Raw genomic sequence first — 23424 nt, 5'->3', positions numbered from 1 at the left:
ATAAACATAGTAAGTCTATAAATATTTTTGTATAGTGTACTCACTGTGGCATGCTTCCACAATTGAGCATGTGGGCAGGTGATGAGACAACTTAATTATGATTACATTGGCTAATTTCACTCCAGCAGATGAAAGTTGGCCCTCAGGTGTAATGGGTACCAGCCACTATTTTATCAAATAAACGTTTCTCCCTGCGGGGGCTTTACTATAGGAGTGTTGTGCAGTCGGGTCAGTTAGTTTGGAGCCAGCACAGTGCTGGGTTTGTGTGCAAGCGACAGATTGTTTTCTTTTCAGCAAAGGCACACAATGAGTAGCTAATGGAGCAAAAAAAGTGGATTGGAAAGACGTCAATGACTCTGTATTTATATATTCACACCTCTATTTATTTATTTAAGATTATGGCAGATCTAAAGAATCATTTTCATTTATTGTATGTTTTTGTTTCCATGCCGATTGATGGGGGCTTGCAATGGATCTGCAGGCCTACTCCTCCCCCTGCTGGACAAGGGTGGTATAAATACTGTTAAGCGCATTCACCAGCCACTTTAGGTACATCTGAATTATCCTCATGACAGCTGTATGAAAAATTCTGCCTTTACAGAGATAAAAATGCTCAGCTTTGATTGACACTGTCAAAAAATAAAGTATTCATTTATTATTGTATGGTATTCATTTTACAATAGGTTAGGCTTTTTGTTTGCTATTCAGTTGCTTCACCTGCACTCTGTTTAACCTGAATTGGTTGACAGACCAATACCAATACAGTTTCCCTGCTTAAGCTGCTGACCCCGTGGAAGAATATGGATGGATGGATGGTTGACAGACAACCAACGCAAAACTGACTTATTTTTTAATCGTTTAAGTAAAAATATAAGATACTTTAAACAATAGCTACTTTTATATGAGTTTCCTACCACCGCTGCCCCGCCCACCTCCGCCCAAACCGGAAGTTTAGCTGTTGTTGTCACACTGAAAGAAAATGGCCGCCGTTCCTACTTTTTTTCAATGAAGGCACCAATGTTTCAATTTCATTTCGTTTTCCTGCGTTGGAGCCGCGATCGGCTGCTATGCAACCTGGAAGGCAAGTGCACCCTTCTCATTGAGCATGTCGCCGCATTGACTACGCGGCGCCCCCGGTTGCGTTCGCGGCGCTCTGAACTTAGCAAGCCCCGCTCGGGCTATTGGGCTAGCATGCTAACGTTAGCCGCGCTAGCCTTCAGTGGTCAGCATCAACGAGCTTGTTGCTCTCCGGGCGCGCGCGTGCACGGGCTCACATTCAGGCGTATTTCATAGGTGGACGATGCTGTGATGAACATTAAACATATCCAATTTTGTTGTCATTGTGCAGCATGTAACATATGTTTATGACCAAATACAACTTTGGCAATAGTGGTTGTCTCGTCTTGTTGTTCTTCGAGTCACTTTCACTGATCTACCTGACGCCCACCTTGTTTGAATCGAGTCGTCATTTATATTTTATTTACGTTTTGTATGTGTTCCCGCACAGGGCGTGAATCGTCACTTTAGGAGGGTGACAGTGAGAGGCAGCCAGGACAGCATCATCTACTGTCACCTTGCAGCTGGCGGCCAACCACAATGGTATGATGCATTTGCTTACCTTCATCTCACCATCTCCACCACCATATTATTATATAAAACCACAAAGCTTCTCCATGATTCTCCCAGCTGCACAGGCTTCTCTGGATATAAACATTGTCACTGATTTGATGTGTTTATTTTCCTCATATTCTTGCAGCAACAAGTTTTGGAATATGCATTAGATCGAGCCGAGGTAAGCAATGTTATTCACACACTCAGTGATACAAGAGTTGTGCCTCTATAAATATAATAATGCTCTCTGTTCGTTGCACAATATTATTGTGGTTGCAGTTGCATTATACAGTATCTACATTGGCATCTTTGTAAAGGCAAACAGCCTTATTGTATTGCAGGCGTTCCTAATGTTGTGGTCTTTGACGTGACGCTATGACTGTGTGTTCTGTCTTCAGTACATTGTTGAAAGTGCTCGCCAGCGACCTGCCAGGAGAAGGCTTTCCTCTGGTGGGAGGAAGAGTTTGTATCAAAAGCTCTATGAGCTTTATGTAGAAGAATGTGAGAAGGAGCCAGAGTTGAAGGTTTGTCGTTGTCCTAATGGCATTGTCTTCATAGTCGATTGTATCTGTGACGCATGTTCGCATGTCTGTTCGCATGTTCTGCTACTACCATTTCAGCTCCTCACTGTCCATCTTCTGTCGCAGAACTTGAGGAGAAATGTGAACCTGTTGGAGAAGCTGGTGTCTCAGGACTCGGTCTCGTGTCTGGTAGTCAACTTGTATCCGGGCAACGAAGGCTACTCGCTCATGCTCAGGGGAAAGAATGGATCTGGTATAGAGACGCTACATGACTGAGCCCGTCCTGTCAGGTGTGCAGTCCTGATTTGTTGGGTTTTTTTTTTTTTTTTTTTGGTGATTCGCCAGATTCGGAAACAATTCGTTTGCCGTATGAAGAGCGAGAGCTGTTGGAGTACCTGGATGCTGAGGAGTTGCCTCCTGTTCTGGTAGACCTGCTGGAGAAGTCACAGGTATGTGTGTGTGTGTGTTCTGCTTCTATATGAGTGGACCAGAAGATGTCGTCCCGGCAACATAAGTCCGTCAAATTTGCTTCCTGTCAGCAACCATCCAGCATTTTATTAGTCATTGCCAGAATTCCTCAATTAGATACAGTAGATACCTAGATAGGTAGATACATAGATAGCTAGGTACTTTATTGATCCAAAATAAAATTCTAACATCCAGTAGCATATAGACAGAACAACAAAACAAATAAAAAGCAATGCAATCAATTAATCTCACTTTCAGTTGTTTTTGTTTTCTGTCAGAGTAGAAACCTATGCTGTGTCTCAAATAGAACAAAGTAATCCCTCATTTATCGTCCTATCCTTATTTATAAGTGGAATATTTTCATAGTAAGATCATAGAACATTTGTGTATGACTTTCTAAATACTGTTTTTAACATTATTACAGCCATCTAGACATGAAATAACACCCGTTTAGTCACCATTACACTTGTATTACTCAATACAGTGGAGATAATAACAGAAAATAAGACATAGAATACATAAAAAAAACATAACATAGACCTACACGTTATTTCCTAAAAACTAGCTCTAACACAGCATGCAGAACGTCACTGCCCTCTGTAGCCCACGCTCTAAACAGCAGCTCAGTACTACACAATACACCTGTCTCTACAGTAACATTACTGACACTTAGTGACCAGTGTAGAATACTACATATCATGTCTGTAAATCCGTCTGATGAATGCTTTATATTTGTATTTTCGTTCATTTAGCCATTTTTATGCTTGAAAATGCATAATTTACAAGAATATATAAAATGTGCTTAAATATGCATATTTTTTGAGTACCATGATTTCCAGTGTATGTAAGTCACTTCTTTTTTCTCTACACTTTGAACCGTGCGGCTCATACAGTGATCCGGCTAATTTGTGGTCTCGTTCTGGTCTCGCAACGTCATTTTGTGCTTTTTGGGCGTGCCCTCATGATGGAGGACGCGTGGTGAGGTGCATGTGATGCGGCTTTCAGGTTGAAGGCAATAGATCTAGCTAGCTGCTTTTGCCCGGGTCTGCCAGTGGATCTTGGCAGCGTGGAGCAGTTTGGGGAGGTCCACTCTTGCTGGTGGGTTGGTGGGGAAGACAGCACATGAGCCGCGGCTGATTTGCCTCAGGACAGGGGTGGCACTGTGAGCGACAGTGAAAGTGGGAGAGAGACTGGTGGGGTGTTGATGAGGGAATTGTGGGGCTGAAGAAGGGTTTTTAGTGCGGACAGAGGAGGATGAAGATGGCGATGACATGACAGCCACTTTTCTGGTGGACTGCTGTTTAACCAGATGGCACTGTTTGGAAAAAAGCATTTAATTAAAAGGTAAAAAAATCTTTCTGTGTACTAAATATCCCATATTATGACGTGGGCACCTGCGGCTTTATAGACCTGGTGCCTATATATGTACAAATCTTTTTTCTCTATAAATTTAGTCGGTGCGAATTATATATTGGTGCGCCTAATAGTCCAGAATTTTAAGGTAATATCAGACCGTATTCAATCATGTAACAGTGATAATTTATTGATTTATTTTGAAAAACTGTGATTGAGTGAAGTTATGAAATTCAAACCACAAAGTCACGAGGGACAACTGCACTTCCGTGAGTACACTTACATACATGTCTATTTACAGTGTACTGTACACACTGTGTACTTGGTTCCCAAGTGTGTTAGCATTCGGGATGCTTCGATCAATCGGCCACCGATCAGTATCGGCCTGATTTTTGTGAAAAATCTTGTGATCAAAGGTAAACGCCTTTCAATACTGATCACAAAAGCTGTACTATTGCAGCCCGCGGGGATTCCTGCGTGCAGTGTAGTGTCCTGACCTAACTAACGTCTTGGGTAGCGTCGTCCTCCCACTTTCCTTCACACTGCACAGGCGTGCCAAAAGAAAAAGAATCATGTCCGCTGTGTGGAACTTACCTGCCAACACATGCCACGAAAACTATCTTGCAGTTGTAGCATGTTAAAAAGCTTTAATTTAATACGACATTTGAAGAACAAACACTTCAAACAAACACTGATCATCAGTCAAACAGGAGCTAACGTACAATGTGGGCAACACTCGCCCACATCTGTGTGACTGTCAGAAGGCTAAGCAAATAACCCAAAAAATAACTCAGTTCATCGAACGACATGACCCGGGTTCGCAGAGTGTTCCCTCACTTACCCGGAAGTCCTGCTAGGGCTCCACCAATGTACTCTCATATCCAAAGTCTCCTTAAAGAAGGCTTTTTGTCTAAATTAAGGTGATTTTGTGGTTCCTTGTTTCATATCGTATAGCCAGTAGCAGGGGTGCAGTTAGGAATTGTGGGCCCCATTAAAACCAAAAAAAAACCCAAAAAATCACTTTGCCTCCCCCTTTTAATTAATTAATTACGAATTTTATTAGTAATGACCTATTTTTTGGGCCCACTGGCAGTCAGGGGACCTTGGAATTGTCCTGACTTTGCCCCTTTATACGGTGCTATTGACCCTGGTCAATAGCACTCATCATAAATATATATTTTTTAAAAAGTATAATTAATCCATGTGACCATTATTGGCCGATTTCACTCCTGGATGATCGGAATCAGCAGCATAAAACCCAGATTGCAGGATCCCTAATTACCATATGATGATATATAATTTTTATCCACTTCCTTTTTTTTTTTTTCTTCTTTCCTTTTTAATGGTGAATTGCAACCACTCAACTTAGTCCCTCCCCTTCTGCTACATAGCCAAGTGGGCGGCTATTGCGGGTGCTAAGTGTCCAGCACTGCACACTCACCATTTGGGTCGTTTTCAGTGTGATATCCGGGTCCTGACAGTGCCGTAATTCTCCGTATGAACTATACCCAACATAGTTAAGGGTCAAGGGTTAACCCTATACATCAGAGGTGGGCAAATTTTTTGTCTCGCAGGCCGCATTGAGTTAACAAAATGTGCCAGGGGGCCAGACTATACAGTCATGGAAAAATGATTAGACCACCCTTGTTTCAGTTTATCGATCCATTTTATATATGTGCTTGTGTCCCTTTTTTCAGAAGCATTTTAAACATCAGACCACATCAAAAAATTTAATTTTACAGTTTGTTTTTTTTACTGAATAAGCCACCCCAATGTACATGAATAAAGGATGTGTGATATACAATATGAACTAACATTGACCATTAAAGCGTATGTAAACGTCCCTCCTTTTTTACTTCATAGACAGTGCAGTGGGTAGGTTAAGTTGTGTGTCACATTTTTGTTGGCTTATGTTTGTTTGGCGCCATGGGTGAGGTAGTTGTCTGGATCACTGCATGTGAAAAGCTACTTAAACCATCAGAAGTTTATTTCAGATTGATGCTGACTACTTGCAAGTCATATTGCCAGTTTGTATGGTAAAAGTTCAAATTAAATACTCTGGAATCAAACGGGGGGCCGCATTGGTTTAGTTTGCCCACCCCGCTATACATGTTTCTAGTCTGCTTTCTACCAGCCTCTACTTTCAATTTGATTCTTTTCAAACTTTTACGGGTAGATTTTTTTCTTATGTCCAAGCAAGTAATTTTTTAATGAATATTCAATACAAGATGACGGGGGGAGCAGTGATCAGTGATCATAACGGTGCCTGGTTCTTGTCACCTTTCCTCCTGTCCCAGTGTTTGACTTTATTGCATGAGCAAGAATGCTGTTGATTTTTTATTGAATATCACACCCTAAATAGATGAGATCACAATCAAAGAGTGCACTAATTCCGTGTCCCCTCATACCTGTCACAGTTTCTCAACACATTTTCAAACTAGGGACCCATACAATTCCTATACCAGAGCTCTGTTTGCTTGAATATGCGGCTACACCAAAAGAATATTAGCAAATGCAGCTAGAAGATTATCAGCGAACATAACTGCCATTACACATACAACGTCACACACTGCAGTGTATGTGTGGAGACTGCTACGCTGATCCTCTTTTGGGCACCTTTTCTGACAGCATTCAAGCAGAGACATGGCTCAAGGATTGGAAATCTCCACAGGTGGCATTGAACATTTCTGAACTCGATTCAGATACTTCAAACTGAACATTGTAGTTGTATGGGATAAGGATGCTATCAATTTTGAAATACGCCTACCACCAGATAGCCAAGGTCAATGGTGAAATCAATACATATTCTCTGTCACTTTTCAACCAAGCTTCTTTAAACTTTCAGCAAAGTGTGTTTTGTGTCAGAGCAAGAACCCTATTGATTCTCATAATTACACGACACACATTTGTTAGGTTGGCTCCCTTTTCTGTTTTAAAGAATAAGCCCTGCTGGCCTGAAGCTTCTTCAAGGTGTCACAGATGATGCGATTCCGGAGTGCCTGAAGAAAACCAAGGCCGAGGTTCTGATCCGACTGTTGTGTTGTTTGTTCCAGGTGAACATCTTCCACTGCGGCTGCGTCGTAGTAGAGGTGAGAGACTACAGGCAGTGTGCCAACACCAAGATGCCCTCCTACCAGAGCAGACACGTGCTGCTCCGGCCCACCATGCAGGTAAAAGTAACATACCTGACATCAAGAGCCACACCTGCAATGGACATCTTAACTTAATTCAACTTTGCTGTGTTGTTTTTGACATGCAGACTCTTGTTTGTGACGTCCACGCCATGACCAGTGACCACCACAAGTGGACACAGGTAACCACTGTGATGTACTAAAAGCCATGTAGTAACATAACTATTTAGCATCACTTTGCATTGGGCACAGTTTAGATACCCGTCACTGCTTCCTACCAGCTCTTTGGTGGGCTTGATCAAAACAAGAGGACTCACTTTGGTCTCTTTTCCGACTCTGCAACAACACAATGAGCATTCAACCGGTTTTATTTTTCTCTTGCCTAACCTGCTTTCTCTCTGCTTAGTATGTTGCACGTGTGGTTTCCATAGTGACTGCTGTGCTCTCTGCTTTAGGACGACAAGTTACAGCTGGAGAGCCAGTTGATTTTGGCCACAGCCGAGCCTCTGTGCCTGGAGCCCTCCATCTCTGTCACTTGCACCTCCAACCGGCTGCTCTACAACAAGCAAAAAATGAACACCCGCTCCATGAAACGGTACCATGGAAACAGGATATTGCTTGTCCGGACTTGGGTACTGCTTATAGGGTTGGTGCTCACTATTAGTTTTTTGTCTGCATGCCAGGTGCTTCAAGAGGCACTCTCGAGCGGCGCTGAATCGCCAGCAGGAGCTGTCCCAGCTACCCACGCCGCCCCAGCTCCGCCTGTATGACTACCTGCAGAAGAGGAAGGAAAGGAAAGCTGCTCCCGCCATCGACCTGAAGATCTCCAAGATCGGAAATGTAGGCGCTCAACACATCCACCTTCAGCATTTCTATACTCGTTCGCTTTCACACTTTCTTTATGCCTTGGATCACAGTGTGTGGACATGTGGAGACAGAACAACTGCCAGCTCAGCGTACCCAAAGAAATCGACGTAAGAGCAGTGGCTTTACTTTCTTAAATCTTCAAAAAAAGAACCAAACCAACCGCATGCGTTTCCTTCTAGGTGGAGAAGTACGCTGTGGTGGAGAAATCGCTGCAGCTGGAAGATTCTCAGCCCACGACTGTGATCTGGCCTGCTGAGGTAAGTGCATGTGTGTGTGCGTATATATTTATTATACAAATATTTATACTTTCAACTTTTGAAATTCCACCAATAAGTGACAACTAACAGACTTGTACAGGTGGTCCTTGGGTTACGTATAAGTTCCGTTCATAGACTGTGATGTAAGTTGAGATTTGGTTTAAGTTGGATCTTACACCTAAATTAAGTGTAAATCTAAGTAATGCACACTGTGAAGAGAACACATGGACATACATTACAGTCATAAAACGCTAAATACAAGATTTGAATGGAACAGTAATAAAAACATAACAACCAAAGCAATAGCTACATTTCCATCTCGAATAACCACGACACTGCCTAATTATTCACATCAGGGATCAGCGCCCTGGCAGTTAAGTGGACTGTAGTGCTAAAGAGTTTTATGATTTCCGATTGAACATGGCTTGTGTCCTGACTGTGTGTATGGCTGCGTGCAGAGAGGACAGTTGAGTTTGCTAGTGTTGTTCTGTTGTTGTTCAGCCGACAGTAGCCTGTTTTGTTTTTGCAATAAAGAAATTGTTGATCCACCACCTCCTCGTCTCCTTAAAATGTCTGGATAGACCAGGGGTCGGCAACCTTAGCATCAAAAGAGCCGTTTGGGCCCCTGGCACCAAATTTAAACCCACTTGGGCCCACAAAACTTATTTGACCACTAAATTGTAGGTAACGCTGCATATTTTGTTTGCTTTTAAGTGTATTATCATGTTCATTTTCTGTCTTCTTGACGGAATGACGACCCACACATGGTGCTACCTTGCAGTCATGTTTCTTAAAGGGATAGTTGGGTTTTTTTGACGTGAAGTTGTATGACATCCCCATCAGCAGTGTAGTGTATCAAGAGCGGCTCACCCCCCACTTGGTCTCCAAAGTCCAGTTTTGGTCAGATTTCAGTGATGAAGAGCAGAGTTCCAGGTAGTTGCTGGGGTTTCACAAGTAGGGACTTTGGCTTCTCAAAACAATATGCGTTCAAAAGAGTAATACATCTGCGTCACAAAAATGCCTACTCGAAAAAATCAGACTTCACAATCACTCGTGACTTCAAAATCACTCTTTGTTATATTTGTCTCCAGCTATATCCCTGCTCACTGTCGCCTCTCCCATTCTTGTGTATGTGACGAAGACGCTCGCATCTACGTCCGCGACGGAGCGCCACGGCCTTCTTGTTTATGTCCGTGTTCCACAGCGGATAGAGACTCAAGCGTCTTCGTCACTTACACAAGAATGGAGAGGCGACAGTTGGCAGAGATACAGCGGGAGACAAATGCCAAGTGATTTGAGATGTCTGATATTTTTGAGTAAGCATTTTTGTAATGCAGAGTGATTTGAGATGTCTGATATTTTTGAGTAAGCATTTTTGTAATGCAAATGTATTACCCTTTTGAACGCATATTGTTTTGACAAGCCAAACTCCTTACTTGTGAAACCCCAGCGAATACCTGGAACTACATTCTTCATCATCGAACTGGACTTAGGAGACCAAGTGGGGGTTGAGTCTCTATTGATGGACTACACTGCTGATGGGGATGTCATGCAGCTTCATGTCAAAAAATCCGAACTATCCCTTTAGGACTTTTCTTAAGGCTTCGCCACCAATTTCGGATCAATATGTGCAATACAAGTGTTGTACCACTTGAGATTGACTGGCGACCAGTCCAGGGCGTACCCCGCCTCTCGCCCGAAGTCACCTGGGATAGGCTCCAGCATACCCCCGCGACCATAGTGAGTATAAGCGGCAGAAAAATGCATCGATGGTGTTGTAACACATCAATTAGTTTCAGTTACAGTACCACTCTCCGTGTCACCTTAGTTACCATTGTTCATTAGCGATGAAGGAAGCTAGCAAGCTAAATAGTCGACCAGCAACATGGTCTCTCGCCAGAAAACACTGGCCCTAGCGCTTCGGCAGAGAATTGTACGGCACAAACTCAACTCCGACGGAGAACGTTGAAAGGCTCATGACGGTGTCAGGAGAGGTGGCATAGTGCCTACACAGAAGCATAACCAGCTGGAGCCACAGCAGAAGGAGAGAAGAGCCACATCCGGCACCGGAGCTGCGGGTTGCAGACCCTTGGGGTAGCTGTTACAATACCATCTTTATCCTTAATGATGGTCACGAGAGCACATATATCGAGGACCACCTGTACAGACTTCAAAGGTGCAGTTGTTGTACTCAGGAAACACGTTTGATCTGTACAGGAAGTTGTTGACGACTACACCTTCGAGTGTGAAGTCGGGGGTCAAGCTCAGAGAACCAAGGTGTCCATCTTCCAGTCACCAGGTGACCCGCTGGTGTACGGCAAGATCTACTGCACGAAAGACGCAAAAACCGAGGAGGATGGTGCCGACCTGAAGCTCATACATCCCCCGTAAGCTCAGGCTTCATTCTCAAATTCACTCCACAGTAAGAGTAAACATACTGTAACTCTGAATTATCAACATTGCCTCTCCCGTCTCTTGCAGGTTCCTCATTGGCTCCAAGATCGATGCGGACAGGTGAGTTAGGCAGCTTGGACTGTCTCTGAGAGGATGTTGCTCAAGATGGGTTTTTTTGTGTGTGTGTGGCAGGTTTCTCACGCAGTACAAAGGTGTGTACGAGAAAGATGTCAAGTGTCAGGTGAAGATGTCCCACAACACAGGCAGCCTGGCGCCGATGCCACCCTCTCCCGCCAAGGATGAGGTGGGTGTGTCTGTAAGTGTATGAGGGAGGGGCTACATCATCATCAATACAAGTGTGTCGTTTTTGAGTTTTACTCGACGTCTTTGCGCCTCTCCAACGCCTTCAGAGTGACGGCTTTTCCTCACTCGTTCAGACGTCCATGTTGGGAAAAGGGGTTAAGCACCGGCCTCCTCCCATCAAACTGCCGCCAGGATCAGGCAGCAGCTCCTCAGGTACATTAGTTGCTTGTTGCTGATGGTTATTAGAATCACTACTAGGTATTCCAGCCGTCTTTCTAAACACACAGGAGTAGTTTCAGTAACATGATGTCTATTAGGCCTGTGCGATTTCTGGAAAAAATGTGACTCACAATTTCCTTGCATTAAATTGAGATAGCAATTCTCTGGGACGATTTTTTTCATGCACACACACACACACACACACACACACACACGCGCGCGCACACACATACACATGTTCAGTGCCATCTGCTCACATTTTAAAGAAATCACACTGTTATGTATCACTTTTTCTTATTACACTCCTCAAAGAAAGAAACATCCAATGGTTTTTGTTTTTTCATGGGAGGTCTCAGAAGGACAGTTGGTATGGGACTTTCTTAATAGAAATGGCTAGAAAGGCTGACAATTAATCCATCAAGACACAAACATGGAATACTCTTCACTAAACCAGTGATTCTCAACTGGTGGGTCTGCTATTCGCATGCAATGCTGCACAAAGTGCATGCCATGTGTTTCTGGGAGACTGTCAGCTTGGGACATTGAGGGGGAACTAACCGTGCCGTCTGTGGCGGGGTGCTGTGAGCAGGAGACTGACAGATATCTACGAGATAAGAGCGTGCGATAAAAAGACTGATGGCATCTTCATTGCTGCAGCTCATGCTGTCTTGCATGGGGGAATTTCACCCTAAATGTAGACTCCTTGGTACGAAAGTAAAGTGAACTGAGAGGTGTTTCATGTTTAATTCGAACTACTACACTCGTTTATCGCGGTTAATTGGTTCCAGACCCTTTTCTGAATGTCTTATATTTGTATTTTTGTTCATTCGGTCATTTTATGCTTAAAAATGCTTAATTTAGGCCAAATGTACGTACATCTTGCTTAAACATGCATATTTTTGGATTAATAATAGGTCATAGTCAACCACGAAACAGCAAGGATTTATTCATTAACATATTTTGAAAAACCATGATAGAGTGAAACTGCAAAATTTTAACCATAATGTGGTGAGGGACGACTGTATGGGCCCAGGCTTGGTGATGGTCTACAGACGAAATGTCCCTCCTGTTATTATAAAACTTACCTACTAAATTAATCAGTAGAAAATTGTATATAAATACAGTAATCCCTCATTTATCATGGTTAATTGGTTCCAGACCCAACCATGATAAGTCTGATTCCTTCTTTATAAATGGAATATTTTTGTAGTTATTAGGGATGTGGTGCATCTTTGGGATGTACCAACCTCCGTCTCAAAGTGTTAACAGGTTTGAAGTGTACTCGTATGTTGTATTTGTTAAAAATCTTTTTGAGTTTCATAGAATGGCCTGAGACATACGGGATGACAATATTATTGCGTGTGCTACTCTTCTCTTCCTCATCCACCTTGCTTTTGTTTTTTTCTGGAACCAGATGCACTTTTTACAAACGACCAGCTGTGGTAACCGCAGGTTTTGAGGGAATCCCTCAGGTGCTTTTGCGCTTTCTCTTTGGACTGTGGGCTGGTGGGAACATTATCAGCTCTGTGTTGCAGTTCTGTTAACTGGTGTGAATCAAGAAGTAGGCATTGGTCAGTGTGTGTGCTTTTTCTGTGAACACCAACATGGAGGCCCCTGGCATCTGGACGCCAGTCCAAAAAAGCCAATTTATTGCCTTTGACACCCTCACGTGTGAACTTGATGTTTTTGTCCACTGAGTTAATGTGCTCGGTGAAGGCTAGCACTTCTTGGATTCTAATTTTGACCCATGTGTCATACACATACCTGTACCAATGACTTGGTGCTGATCCCTTAAAGGAGTTCCTTTTCATGTCCTCCATGTTGAGGTTGGCCATGATAGGGGATACTGGTGATGCCATAGCACAATGTACACAATGTACTGAAAATCTTTACATGCACTTTTTTTTTTTATATAGTTTTGAGTTTGTGGATAAAAAAAAAGTTGTGCTGGAACGCAGTGTTATTTTGCAGTACCTCAAATTCCAACATCACATTAATGTGTTCATTAAATACTGTATATGATATTTGAGAAATTTGACTTGAAAAACGTCCGCATTTTGGGTCGCCGCTTGTCAGTAAGCACTGGTGGTGGGTCCCGCAGCCAAACTAGTTGAGAACCATTGCCAGTTGAGAACCATTGCACTAGACAGTACATTCATGCATGTAATAAAGACAAGTCAAAAGAACAGTTACTTCATTAATGCGATTGCTCCTCCTGTGAGCTGATTAATGATAGAGGTCGGCTTCAGAGGGTAGAACCAGGGCAGCGCAGCCCATTCGTTTGTGCAGCTCATTTAAATAAAAAAAATAATTTTAATAGTCATTTACAAATGAGATTGCATGATGTGATTGAGATTGCAAATTTTGTCAATATTTTTGTGCAGCCCTATCTAATGTGTTTCTCATCATTTTTGCTCCAGGTAATCCATATAGTTCCCAAGCCACCAGTGGTCTTCTCAAGTGTCCGACGCCCCCCCCTGCCAAAGGCCAGCCTCTGAACAGGAAGCACTCCATGGAGCTGGGTCAGGTGGGCCTGCTGTCACCTGCCTCACTTTCGCCAATGAGCTCCACGCAGAGTGAGTATGCAAGTCCCGAGATAACCGATGCTGTTCAGCTTCCATGTCCGTTTTTAACTCAACAGTCCTGGTCTTAGGACAGATGGTTACACAATGACATGTTTGTGTGTGAGACTTGGCAGAAAGTCCAGTTTGCATCATCACCTGACTTTCATGCTGAATGCACCTAAAAGCATTTGTCTGTGTCATCCGCCTGAAGGATCAGGCACCCCCACAAACACGCCATGTTCAACGCCGCACCCCGCCGACTCTCTAGGCGCGCCCCTCTCTGTGACGCCTACTCCCTCGGAGTCTTCAGCGCTTCAGAGCCAGTCGCAACCCGCCCTCCTCACGTCATTCGCCCAGCAGCAGCTTGCCCTCAGCCAGCCTCTGCCCGTCATGACCATCCCCCTGCCCACTATGGGCACGTCCATCACCACAGGAACCACCTCGTCACAGGTCATGGCCAACCCGGCCGGCCTCAACTTTATCAATGTGGTCAGCTCCGTCTGGTAAGCTGCAGGATTCCACTGCTCCACTGCATTCAGAGCAGTTTGATCACATGTTGTGTTGTTTCTGCAGCAACTCCCAGACACTGATGAGCAGCTCCAACCCCATGCTCGGTCCCGGCCTGAACCTAAGTGGAATTCTGCCATCTGGAGGCCTGATGCCCTCTATGCAGCCGGCCACACAGACCGGTGAGTCGGGATGTCTTCAAAAAACAACAAGAAGTTCAGTGAGGGAGCACAGACCTTAAATGAAATGGGAAATAAGAATGACTTGATCGCTCCTCGCGAGTTCTTAATGATAACCAACATAATTTATAACACACTGTAAATTCCATTAGTTAATCTTACTTAAGAAAAACATGAAAACCGATTGCCTTGAAAAAAACAAGTCAATGGAATTGAATAGCTATAGTTGACCACAATAGATGTTTACGTTTTACTTGGTTTTCATACTGATATCCAACACACCGATATTGTCCAGCACTTAATTTGATACTGATATCAGCCGATGCCAATAGTATAGGCAGTAGCTCTTCCCTCAAACTACTTGCAGGTCAAATCTTGTGTGATGAATGAATGCTCTCCTATTATCAACAAGTAAGACAGGTTAGTCTTAATAAATTCACAAATAAGAATCCAATTGAATAATGCTGACAATGACATAATTTTGAAAATTGCACATTTTTATGTGGCACAAATATATGTTTAAGAAAAATATAAAGTGCAAAGTATGAAACTCTGGACTAATACCATCCATCCATCCATTTTCTATGCCGCTTCTCCTCATTAGGGTCGCGGGGGTATGCTGGAGCCTATCCCAGCTGACTTCGGGCAACAGGCGGGGTACACCCTGGACACATATAGACAGACAACCATTCACACTCACATTCATACCTATGGACAATTTAGAGTTGCCAATTAACCTAACATGCATGTTTTTGGAACGTGGGAGGAAACCGGAGTACCTGGAGAAAACCCACCCACGCACGCACGGGGAGAACATGCAAACTCCACACAGAAATGCCCAACGGAGATTCGAACCCATGTCTTCCCGATGTCCAGACTCTGGACTAATACAATGCGTGAAGTTAGAAACTCGCGTGCTGATATCAATATTGGCCAAAAAAGCGATACAAACCAATATAAAATTTTTATGCCAATATCAGCCATTGATATCATTTGGCAGATATTATCAGACATCCCTGTCCAAAAAACCCACAGCACACTCACTCACCCGGGAGTACTTTTGAGTGTGTAATAAAGATGTGTCATTTAATTCATACCATTGCAAACAATTAATGACAGTGACTGCCTTGCACAAAATAAATAATAAATGACAATTAAATAATGTGAATATGGACATGATCCACAATGGGAAATGGCAGTAAAACTGCAGAATAGAAGCAATGATTCAAGTTGTTGCACTAATGATAAGAACAAGTGCAGGACAAGGTAGCGAAGGGGAATCCAATCCATGTCCATCATGGCACAATGGCCTTGTGTACGTGTGTTTGTTTGGCATTGTGTGTGACTGTAGCAATTCTTCCAGGGAGTCACTTTGGCCTGAACAGCAGCACGGGGCTGAGACCGCTGAACCTGCTGCAGGTGACTCTTTATATTACGTAGTCTTTTTCTGTTTCGGCTTCCCCTCCTTCATCTTCTTGCCTTTATATGTGCAGATCCCCACCGGTCCTCTCATCTTTAATCCTGTGCAGCAGCAGCAGCTCTCTCAGTTCTCGCCACAGAGTCAGTCAGCCACTTCCAGCCCTCAGCAGCAGGGGGAGACGGTGAGTCAATAAACACAAAGTAAACACAAACCAAACTCACTGTACCAAACTGAAGCGAAGTGTACTGCTATATGGGAAGAACTGGGTTGAAGGTTTTTTCATGATTGTCATATACACAGGATAACAGCTTTGGGAGGGGAGGGGTTACGCACACAGCTTAGCTGACTGTAATGTGATCGCTCCTCCACAGTTACATTTGGGGTGCATCCATGTGTGTGGGTCTGGGGGGACTGGGTTGATAATCGTTAACCGATACAAACGCATGCAGACATGCACGAGCGCAGCGACTGTATTTTTGCGTTTATTTGCATTTTGCTTTGTTTATTGTTTTTTGTTTTACTCAGAAAATATCTATTTTGTTGTGACTTGAGTGTCAGGATTGTCCACAGGAACAATAAGAACTGCATTTTATTTATTTATTTAGAAAGAAAGAATTCAGTTATTTTAAATTCATGCGTTCCACTTTCATCATGTTGTATTATAGGGTTTAAAAATGACTGTTTTGACTTGATGTTTTTTTTCTTGTCAATAAAGATATTCCAAAATAACACATTTTAGAGCTGTAATTATAATACCATCAAACCATGACATTTTTGCCCAAGGGTATCATCCCGTCAGAATCTCAAATCCATTCTGAGCCACAGACAGCTATTTAATAAACTGTACAACTGATGTTTTTTTAGTAGTGAGCAGCGAGGTGCCGCTCTGCCGGCCTCACTCAGAGAAACGAAGGAAGAAACTGCATTTTTTTACACTCTCGTAAGCTGTGACTTTGTAAACAATTTAACACTGCACTTTAGTGCTATGCTGTCAGCACCCATCAAGGAGAACATTCTATTTTTTTTCACGCAAGTTTTAGAGAGCGTATTGCAGTGTTTTAACATGTAAGTTGCATCTCTGTGAGATCATCAAAGATAGATGCAACCGTGAATCCACATGTCCATCATTATCTAAGACTATTTACACAATGTTTTAAAGTGAAATAAAGATATGTGCAGATATATACACAGCGTCGCACTTCACGTCATACGTCCATGCAGCATTTACAGGGGCTCATAATGTCTTCATTCAAATGTTTCAAATGTTCCAAGTAATGTATTTACAGTAGTTGTAATTTTATATATTGCATGTTTTGAAAGCAGCTACATTGTAACATAAAATGTAGTTTAGTCCCTTGTATTAATTTTATTAATGTGATGCATGTTTTGATGATTTATTTTGTTTGTAGTCAACTTTTTTTTTCACTATTTAATGTTTGCTTTTTCAGCTGTTTGTTTTTCAGCTGTTTGCAAATACTCAGTGGCTGCAGATGGAACTTTTCAATAGCTAGTAAATATGACTAATTGATATGGGTACGATGTTTTTGGGAATAAGCCTTTTATAAACACATCATGTAGTAGTTGGAAAAACACCTCACACTAGATTATGTATTATCATTTTTAGCCCAATGCAGCCACTTGTTTTTATTTTTAAATGCTCAACTATAGTATCAAATTCTAGGCTAATTACCAAAATGCACTAAATGTATATATTTTCATTTCACCGGCAGAGGGGAAGAGTAAGGTGTGGAGCCGTTCACAAAACACCCAACAGGCGTTAGATGCAACTTGTTCAGTGTGCAAGTTAGCCAGGGCTCCAGCACCGGCAAAGCAAAGAGCACTACAAATTTGTGGCAACACCTAAAAGTAAATCTCTAAAAGAGGCATGTCCTTACGTTGACAGCCTTACTCATTAAACTTCCTTATTTTCATTTAGTAAGTCTCGTGCTTCTTTGTGTTGAATCGTGTTTTGGGTATGATAAGAAGTTATGTTCATGTATTGCATATCGTCTTTTTTTCAGCCCCCAATATCGGTATCGGCAGCGGCCCATATCGGCTGGGCTCTAGTATTACATATTATCATCAATGTAGATGTTACTGTGTGGTCACAGCATGTATATAAAACATTGTTGGAGTGTTTTTTTAGAGGGCTTTGTAGTCGAAATAGGTGACATGAAGCGTAATATGAAAGGTTATATAGGTAATATGAAAGAACAATGTGTAGAGCTGTTCTATATGAACGGTATCCTTAAACTGTGATCTGGTGCTATGTAAAAACTAAAATTGACGTTGGGATCTCTCTGCAGGGCGATCAGGGCACAGATCCAAGTTTAGGAAACCAGCAAACTGCTGTCATCAACTTGGGCGTCGGCAGCTTCATGTCTTCGCAGGCAGCAGGTACGACGCCGCACACCCTACAGCCACCCCAAACACGCACGGTAGCCTCTTTCACACAACACACGGCTTTTTTCTGTGTTGCTGTTCCATTTACACGGCACAAAGTTCCAACTTCACACCTAGTACTCAGAGCCGTAAGAGAGGAGGGTAAATGGGAGATCAACTGATCTACGGAGCTGATGCTGCTACAGTATTGTGCAGGATCTCTGTGTGATAGAGGCTACACTTGAGCGTTCTCTATGCAACATGTCTCTCCTCCATGTAACCCGTTACTGACCCCCACCCCCATGATTGACTGCCACTAGTCTGCTAACATGTCATAGTGGTTCTAGAATGTTCTGTAGTCAAACATGCTGGTTTTACTCATGTTAGCCTGTTAGCATGTGACAACTGATAGCAACGTCTCAACTTCCCCTTCTCTGCTACCTTCTCTCTTTTTTGTTGTTTTATTGATCCCCCCCTCCTCTTATGCCATTCATTTTTCTTTCCGTGTTGCCCCCCAAATCCCACCCACCCACCCACCCCTTCATCTCTCATGCTGCCACTTTACCTGTGATGTCATCCTCCCTTTCCATGTGCTTTTCTTTGTGCTACATTTCCGTCGTTTTTTGTTTTTGTTTTTGTTTTTGTTTTTTTTTTGCTTCTCCCCTCTCTCGGGGGTCCCTCCCTCTCTCCCCTTCCTCCCCACCCTTAGTGCTGTCCCAGTTGGGCTGTGGGCTGGACGGGTCAGGGCCCCCGCTGCCTTCTCCGAGGCTTCAGCAGCAGCACCAGCCTCAGATCCAAGTAACTGTGACATACACACACACGTGCAGGGGGCCATACAATGAATGAGACTTATTTACATTTCACGGAAGAAGAGTTTCCCCGTTTTCATTCAATCCATCTGTGTTGTCTGTTGTCACGAGCACGCCAGTGACATCACAGCTTGCAGCTGTGTAAAGGGTGTGGGGCATGTTCTTGCACAGCGCATCGTGATAGGCTGCTGCCACATGAGCATGGGACGGAGTGGGTGGGGCTGAAAGCTCAGCAGGAAGAAGCAGAAAGTTTGCTTGGCTGCATGTGTGCTGTTGCCACGGTTACCTTTGATGATTGTGGGAGCGTCACTGGTGCTGCTTGACTGCCTCAAACCTCTCCCTCCCCAAACCCTTAAATCCCTTCCTTCTGTTGTCCCAAGCCCTCATGTGGTGCTTCGCTCAAGCTTCATTAACATGGCCGCTTGTGACATCATCACACCGTCAGCGCTCATCACTTCCTCCATGTGACATTCATCTCTCTCTGTCTCACAGTTGCAATTCTTGCAGCACCAAATGCAGCAGCAGCAAATGGCTATGGCAGCGGCGGGGGCAGCTCCTCCGGCGGTGGCGGGCAGGCCGCATACCGCCAGTCAAGCAAGAAGTAGGAGGAAGAGGAGCACGCCGCAGCCCCTCCCCAAACCTCGCCAGGCTGAAACGCTGCCCCCGGCGACACAAAGACGTGAATGATCCGCTCTGTGCTCATTTTTAGACGGACGACCGTTCAGGACCTCGGTGATATTTTTGACATAGAAGGTTCTAGTAGCTGAATACTTCTCCCGCCGCACCCAGGAAGGCTTTTCTCCACAAAGGACCGGCAGGATCGTCCCCGCACATTCTCGGAGGATTCCTCGTCTGCTCCTCCCGCTGGTAGAACCTGCCCTTGAAGCACAGAACCCGGGCCGAGCTCAGTCGACACCAAATCTTCCGCAGAACATGTGAACCTGATCCTGGAGCAGCAGCCTGGGGGCAGCCGTCTACCTCTCTGTCTGCTGGAAGCCGTCGCCGTGCGGAAGACTGTCTCACAGCTTTTGTACAGCACCGCTGGATTTGGACCCGCGAGCGTGAGTGTGAGACATTTGTGGACACTTAAAAAAGTAATTTTTTTAAGCAGTCTTTGTCAGCAGTTTTATTGTTATTAAAAAAAGAATATATATTGACAGTGAAAATACAGCTTTTAGATAAAAAAGCAGGTCTAAGGCTCCTTATTTTGTGCTTGTGATGCTTTTTATCACTTTCTTGATGAGTTTTTGGATTTCTTTCTGACGGGCCGTCGCTCGGTTAATAAACTCCTGCAGCCTCTCCCCGGACAACGACGTGCCACCTGCAACCAAAACACACCATATTCCATTCTTAATCTTTAATTGTCAGGGTGTACCCACACGAGGCCAGTCATATTGTGCTTGGGCCCACTTCACACATTAAATATGCCACATTTGGCGAGTGTCAGCGCACGGATCTGTGCCCAGGTGCAGCCCACTTAGTACACAGTGGACACGGTGGAGTATACTTATTGAAGTGTACATATTGAAGTGTGCAAATTAAGTCATAAAAGACTTAAATGCAATCACTCCTCGCAGGTTAACGATAACCAACACAACTGATAATAGAATATAATGCGAAGACTTAAAATTCGCAAAAAAACATACCTTCAGCACACTTATTCACCTTTGGCTACATTCCTATTTGTAAGATCTGGCATTTATTTAATTAATGCGATCGCTCCTCTTGCTAGTAGTTCATGACAGACACCACTTTACACAAAATAAATAATCAGAAAAATTGGAAATAATCCAAGTCAGATAAATTGCAGTTAAACTGCAGAATAGAAGTGATGGGACAAGCAAATGGGACAAGCATGAATGCTTAGTGTGAGTGCAGGCCAGTGGGGGTCAGGAAAGGGAGGGGGAAATCGAACAAAGTCCATCCCGGTCCAAATGGCAGAGTGTGTGTGTGTGTGTGTGTGTGTGTGTGTGTGTGTGTCCACCCTGAGGTGGAATATTTGATTATTTTCGCCCTCGCCAATAAACAAACATACCTGGTTTATGCATCGAGCACAGGCGACCTTCCTCGTCTGTTACCACGGTGAGCTGAGAGGTGGACAGTTGCTCCTCTTCAGCCGTCGGGTCGGTGATGACGATGGAGCTGCACGGCAAGACAACATATGACCATGGAATGATGTTTAACCTTCACAGATTTACGATAAAAGGTGGGACTCACTCGTCAAAGACACAGAAAGAGGCGGCGACAGGATGCTTGACAATCTTCAACCTGCGTCTCTTCTCTAAGTTGACCTCTGGCGAGCACGTGTCAGCGTTGATGACCACCTCTGGGAGTCGAGCTGTGGGAGCCAATGAAAACATGACGATTTTGTGACAACAAGAATGCCAGAGTGCACGTACTGTTCTTCAGAGCGGCCAGCAGGGCAAGCGTGCACGCATCCAACACATTGCCGTCATAGTCAAGACACATCATGTCGCAGTATAAACACCAGCAGAGCTGCAGGAACAACAAAACAGCATCAGAACCGGACTGGGTTTACATGCACTTTCCTTTATGTTGTATATCTTTGTTGTTTTATGATGTATTTACTTGCCACCGGGAATGGCATCCATCTTTGACCACATGTCTCTCTCACCTTTCCTCTTTCGATGCACAAGTCCTCTGTCTGCAACATCTCCGAGCTGCAGCAAACCACATGAGGGGTGTTACATTGGCGACTCAACACTTTAACTTAACTCAAAATCTAAAAAAAAAACATAAACACACCTCTCAATGACGTTAGCCATGAACTGACTAGCAGCCTGGGCCTGTTCTCCAGGTGGACCTGGTCGGAACTGTGAGGAGCAGAGAGGCGGAAGGTCCACATTGGGCACTGCAGGATGAGATGGAAATGTTGAGTCATCCATGGGGCAAAAATTGTCTTAACTTTGTAAAAACTGTTAAAAAAATTGGTTTCTGTATTAGTTTGAGATTTTTTTCCGAGAAACACATGCAGTATGTTGACATATCAAATAGCTTTTATTTTGAAGCTTATTTTGCAATGAACAGGAAGTCACTGTGTGTACGTTTTAATGCTGTGTCACTAGACAGTAAGTATGGCTTAGTGATAATGATGAACTTAATACAAAACATGTCGACATCAACAGCGCCAATATTTGTTGAGAAAAGCGATTGACCAAGTATGTCGACGTCGACTTAAGCTGCTTCCACAGCGTACAACACTCATTCAACTCACCAATGAAGCCTTTCCCAGGCCCCTCCACTGAGGGATTGGCCAGCTCCTAAACAAGAACACACACAACTCAGGTTGTTCCGTTGTTTCAGCCACATTACAAACGTCTCCTTTTTACCGCTTTCACCCCGCAGATAACGGTGGTGTTTCCCAGCTTGACCAGCGCCGAGCCATCTGCGGTAGAGATGGACCCTGAAAAAAGAAAACCGTATTATGCAACATGGAGCTAAAGTCAGCTACATGATGAGGTTGTAAATGTTAGGTGGCGATGATGAGCTGCTGCAGCTCTCACCAATGTTGAGGGTGGTGGTTCTGAATTCTAACAGCTCGCGTCCATCGGGTCGACAGTTTTCTTTCTGGAAGCAAACAAGTGGAAGATGATGTTAGACTGGAGAGTAATTCATGCAAGCAGAAAAGTAAAAAAAAAAAAAAAAAAAAAAAGCTTGAATGTCACCGACTAGAAAGCTCCTATGGTACTCCAGAGGCTCCGCAGTCCTTAACAGAACCAAACCATGAGTGAGATTAGTATGGATGTCATTATTTTTAACCACATTTTAATAAAACGTGTAGCTGCAGTGGGCACTACTCGAAGTCAATAAGAGCTTCATTTTGTACGTCTAACATGACTCAATGCCGTGATTTAACACATAGATACCCACAATTATGTTAGCTGAGGTTATAAAATAATTAATTCTAATAGAATTATTCTTACTTGAATCCAGCCGCCATGATGTTTTGGTTGACCACGTGGGTTCAAAAAAACCTACGGAAGCTCAGAGGAGGTAAGCACCCAATGCGATTCACAAACGTTTTACAAACTGGATAATTTGTCATCGTTTTACGAACTAGTTATAGTTTAAGCAGCTGTGCCAAACGTATCTATTATTATTGTTATTGTACTTACTTTACTCTACTCGTTTTATATGGCTGTTATTGAAGATATTCCTCCTGGCCTCTAGATGTCAGTGCGAGTTGCTCGGTGTCGTCTGTCGTCACTAAGTGATGATTAGTGATGGAAATTTCGGCGCTTTTTCGAGAGCTGGTTGTTTTGGCTACTCTCACTTTCGGTTCCAAAGTGGCTCCTCAGTTTTTTTGTTGGATTAAATGAATTTATTAGCAAATTATGTGTATTGTGTCAAATGAATTACTAATGTAAAAAATACATGATATCAAATGTTTATTATTTAAATGGATTTATTTAAACCTC

At 43.5% G+C, this 23424-nt stretch overlaps 2 protein-coding genes across 10 annotated transcripts; one reads left to right on the top strand and one right to left on the bottom strand.

The window, feature by feature from the left end:
• Nucleotides 1–1023: 1023 nt before the first annotated feature.
• supt20 (SPT20 homolog, SAGA complex component) lies at nucleotides 1024–20494 on the top strand. 9 transcript variants are annotated; one of them, XM_054755909.1, is made up of 24 exons: nucleotides 1024–1081; nucleotides 1508–1599; nucleotides 1757–1792; nucleotides 2010–2135; nucleotides 2232–2385; nucleotides 2478–2581; nucleotides 7007–7123; nucleotides 7213–7266; nucleotides 7540–7679; nucleotides 7768–7924; nucleotides 8002–8058; nucleotides 8131–8208; nucleotides 10501–10595; nucleotides 10690–10722; nucleotides 10795–10918; nucleotides 11013–11118; nucleotides 13545–13700; nucleotides 13900–14191; nucleotides 14262–14377; nucleotides 15738–15793; nucleotides 15868–15975; nucleotides 18101–18191; nucleotides 18886–18974; nucleotides 19478–20494. In XM_054755909.1, the coding sequence occupies exons 2-24, from the start codon at nucleotides 1597–1599 to the stop codon at nucleotides 19670–19672; spliced, it is 2487 nt and encodes an 828-aa protein (XP_054611884.1). In that variant the 5' UTR covers nucleotides 1024–1081; nucleotides 1508–1596; the 3' UTR covers nucleotides 19673–20494. The 9 variants fall into 9 exon arrangements, with proteins under 9 accessions (XP_054611884.1, XP_054611882.1, XP_054611880.1 ...); XM_054755907.1 differs by having other exon boundaries at nucleotides 10426–10595; nucleotides 10795–10906; nucleotides 11040–11118; nucleotides 19478–20492; XM_054755905.1 differs by having other exon boundaries at nucleotides 10426–10595; nucleotides 11040–11118; nucleotides 19478–20492.
• On the bottom strand, nucleotides 20097–23213 carry exosc8 (exosome component 8). Its single transcript, XM_054755912.1, has 12 exons — nucleotides 23122–23213; nucleotides 22930–22980; nucleotides 22676–22712; nucleotides 22510–22573; nucleotides 22336–22409; nucleotides 22221–22266; nucleotides 21752–21857; nucleotides 21621–21666; nucleotides 21385–21481; nucleotides 21203–21323; nucleotides 21021–21127; nucleotides 20097–20306 (listed from the first exon to the last, which is right to left on the bottom strand). The coding sequence occupies exons 2-12, from the start codon at nucleotides 22944–22946 to the stop codon at nucleotides 20188–20190; spliced, it is 834 nt and encodes a 277-aa protein (XP_054611887.1). The 5' UTR covers nucleotides 22947–22980; nucleotides 23122–23213; the 3' UTR covers nucleotides 20097–20187.
• Nucleotides 23214–23424: the final 211 nt, after the last annotated feature.

This window comes from Dunckerocampus dactyliophorus, chromosome 16 (genome assembly GCF_027744805.1).
Source record: "Dunckerocampus dactyliophorus isolate RoL2022-P2 chromosome 16, RoL_Ddac_1.1, whole genome shotgun sequence".
In the NCBI taxonomy this organism is placed as follows: domain Eukaryota; kingdom Metazoa; phylum Chordata; class Actinopteri; order Syngnathiformes; family Syngnathidae; genus Dunckerocampus; species Dunckerocampus dactyliophorus.
Note: the sequence above shows the minus strand (reverse complement) of the source record. Positions and strands in the feature narration are given on the sequence as shown.

What these genes read in the sequence shown, in the direction of transcription:
- supt20 (XM_054755902.1), top strand. An exon ending in CAGGGGAAAGAATGGATCTG is followed by an intron (nt 2,386 to 2,477) that starts GTATAGAGACGC and finishes GTGATTCGCCAG; the next exon opens with ATTCGGAAACAATTCGTTTG. An exon ending in AGGATGAGGTGGGTGTGTCT is followed by an intron (nt 10,919 to 11,012) that starts GTAAGTGTATGA and finishes CAACGCCTTCAG; the next exon opens with AGTGACGGCTTTTCCTCACT.
- exosc8 (XM_054755912.1), bottom strand. An exon ending in GCCTGGGAAAGGCTTCATTG is followed by an intron (nt 21,858 to 22,220) that starts GTGAGTTGAATG and finishes CTCATCCTGCAG; the next exon opens with TGCCCAATGTGGACCTTCCG. An exon ending in ATGGCTAACGTCATTGAGAG is followed by an intron (nt 21,667 to 21,751) that starts GTGTGTTTATGT and finishes GGTTTGCTGCAG; the next exon opens with CTCGGAGATGTTGCAGACAG.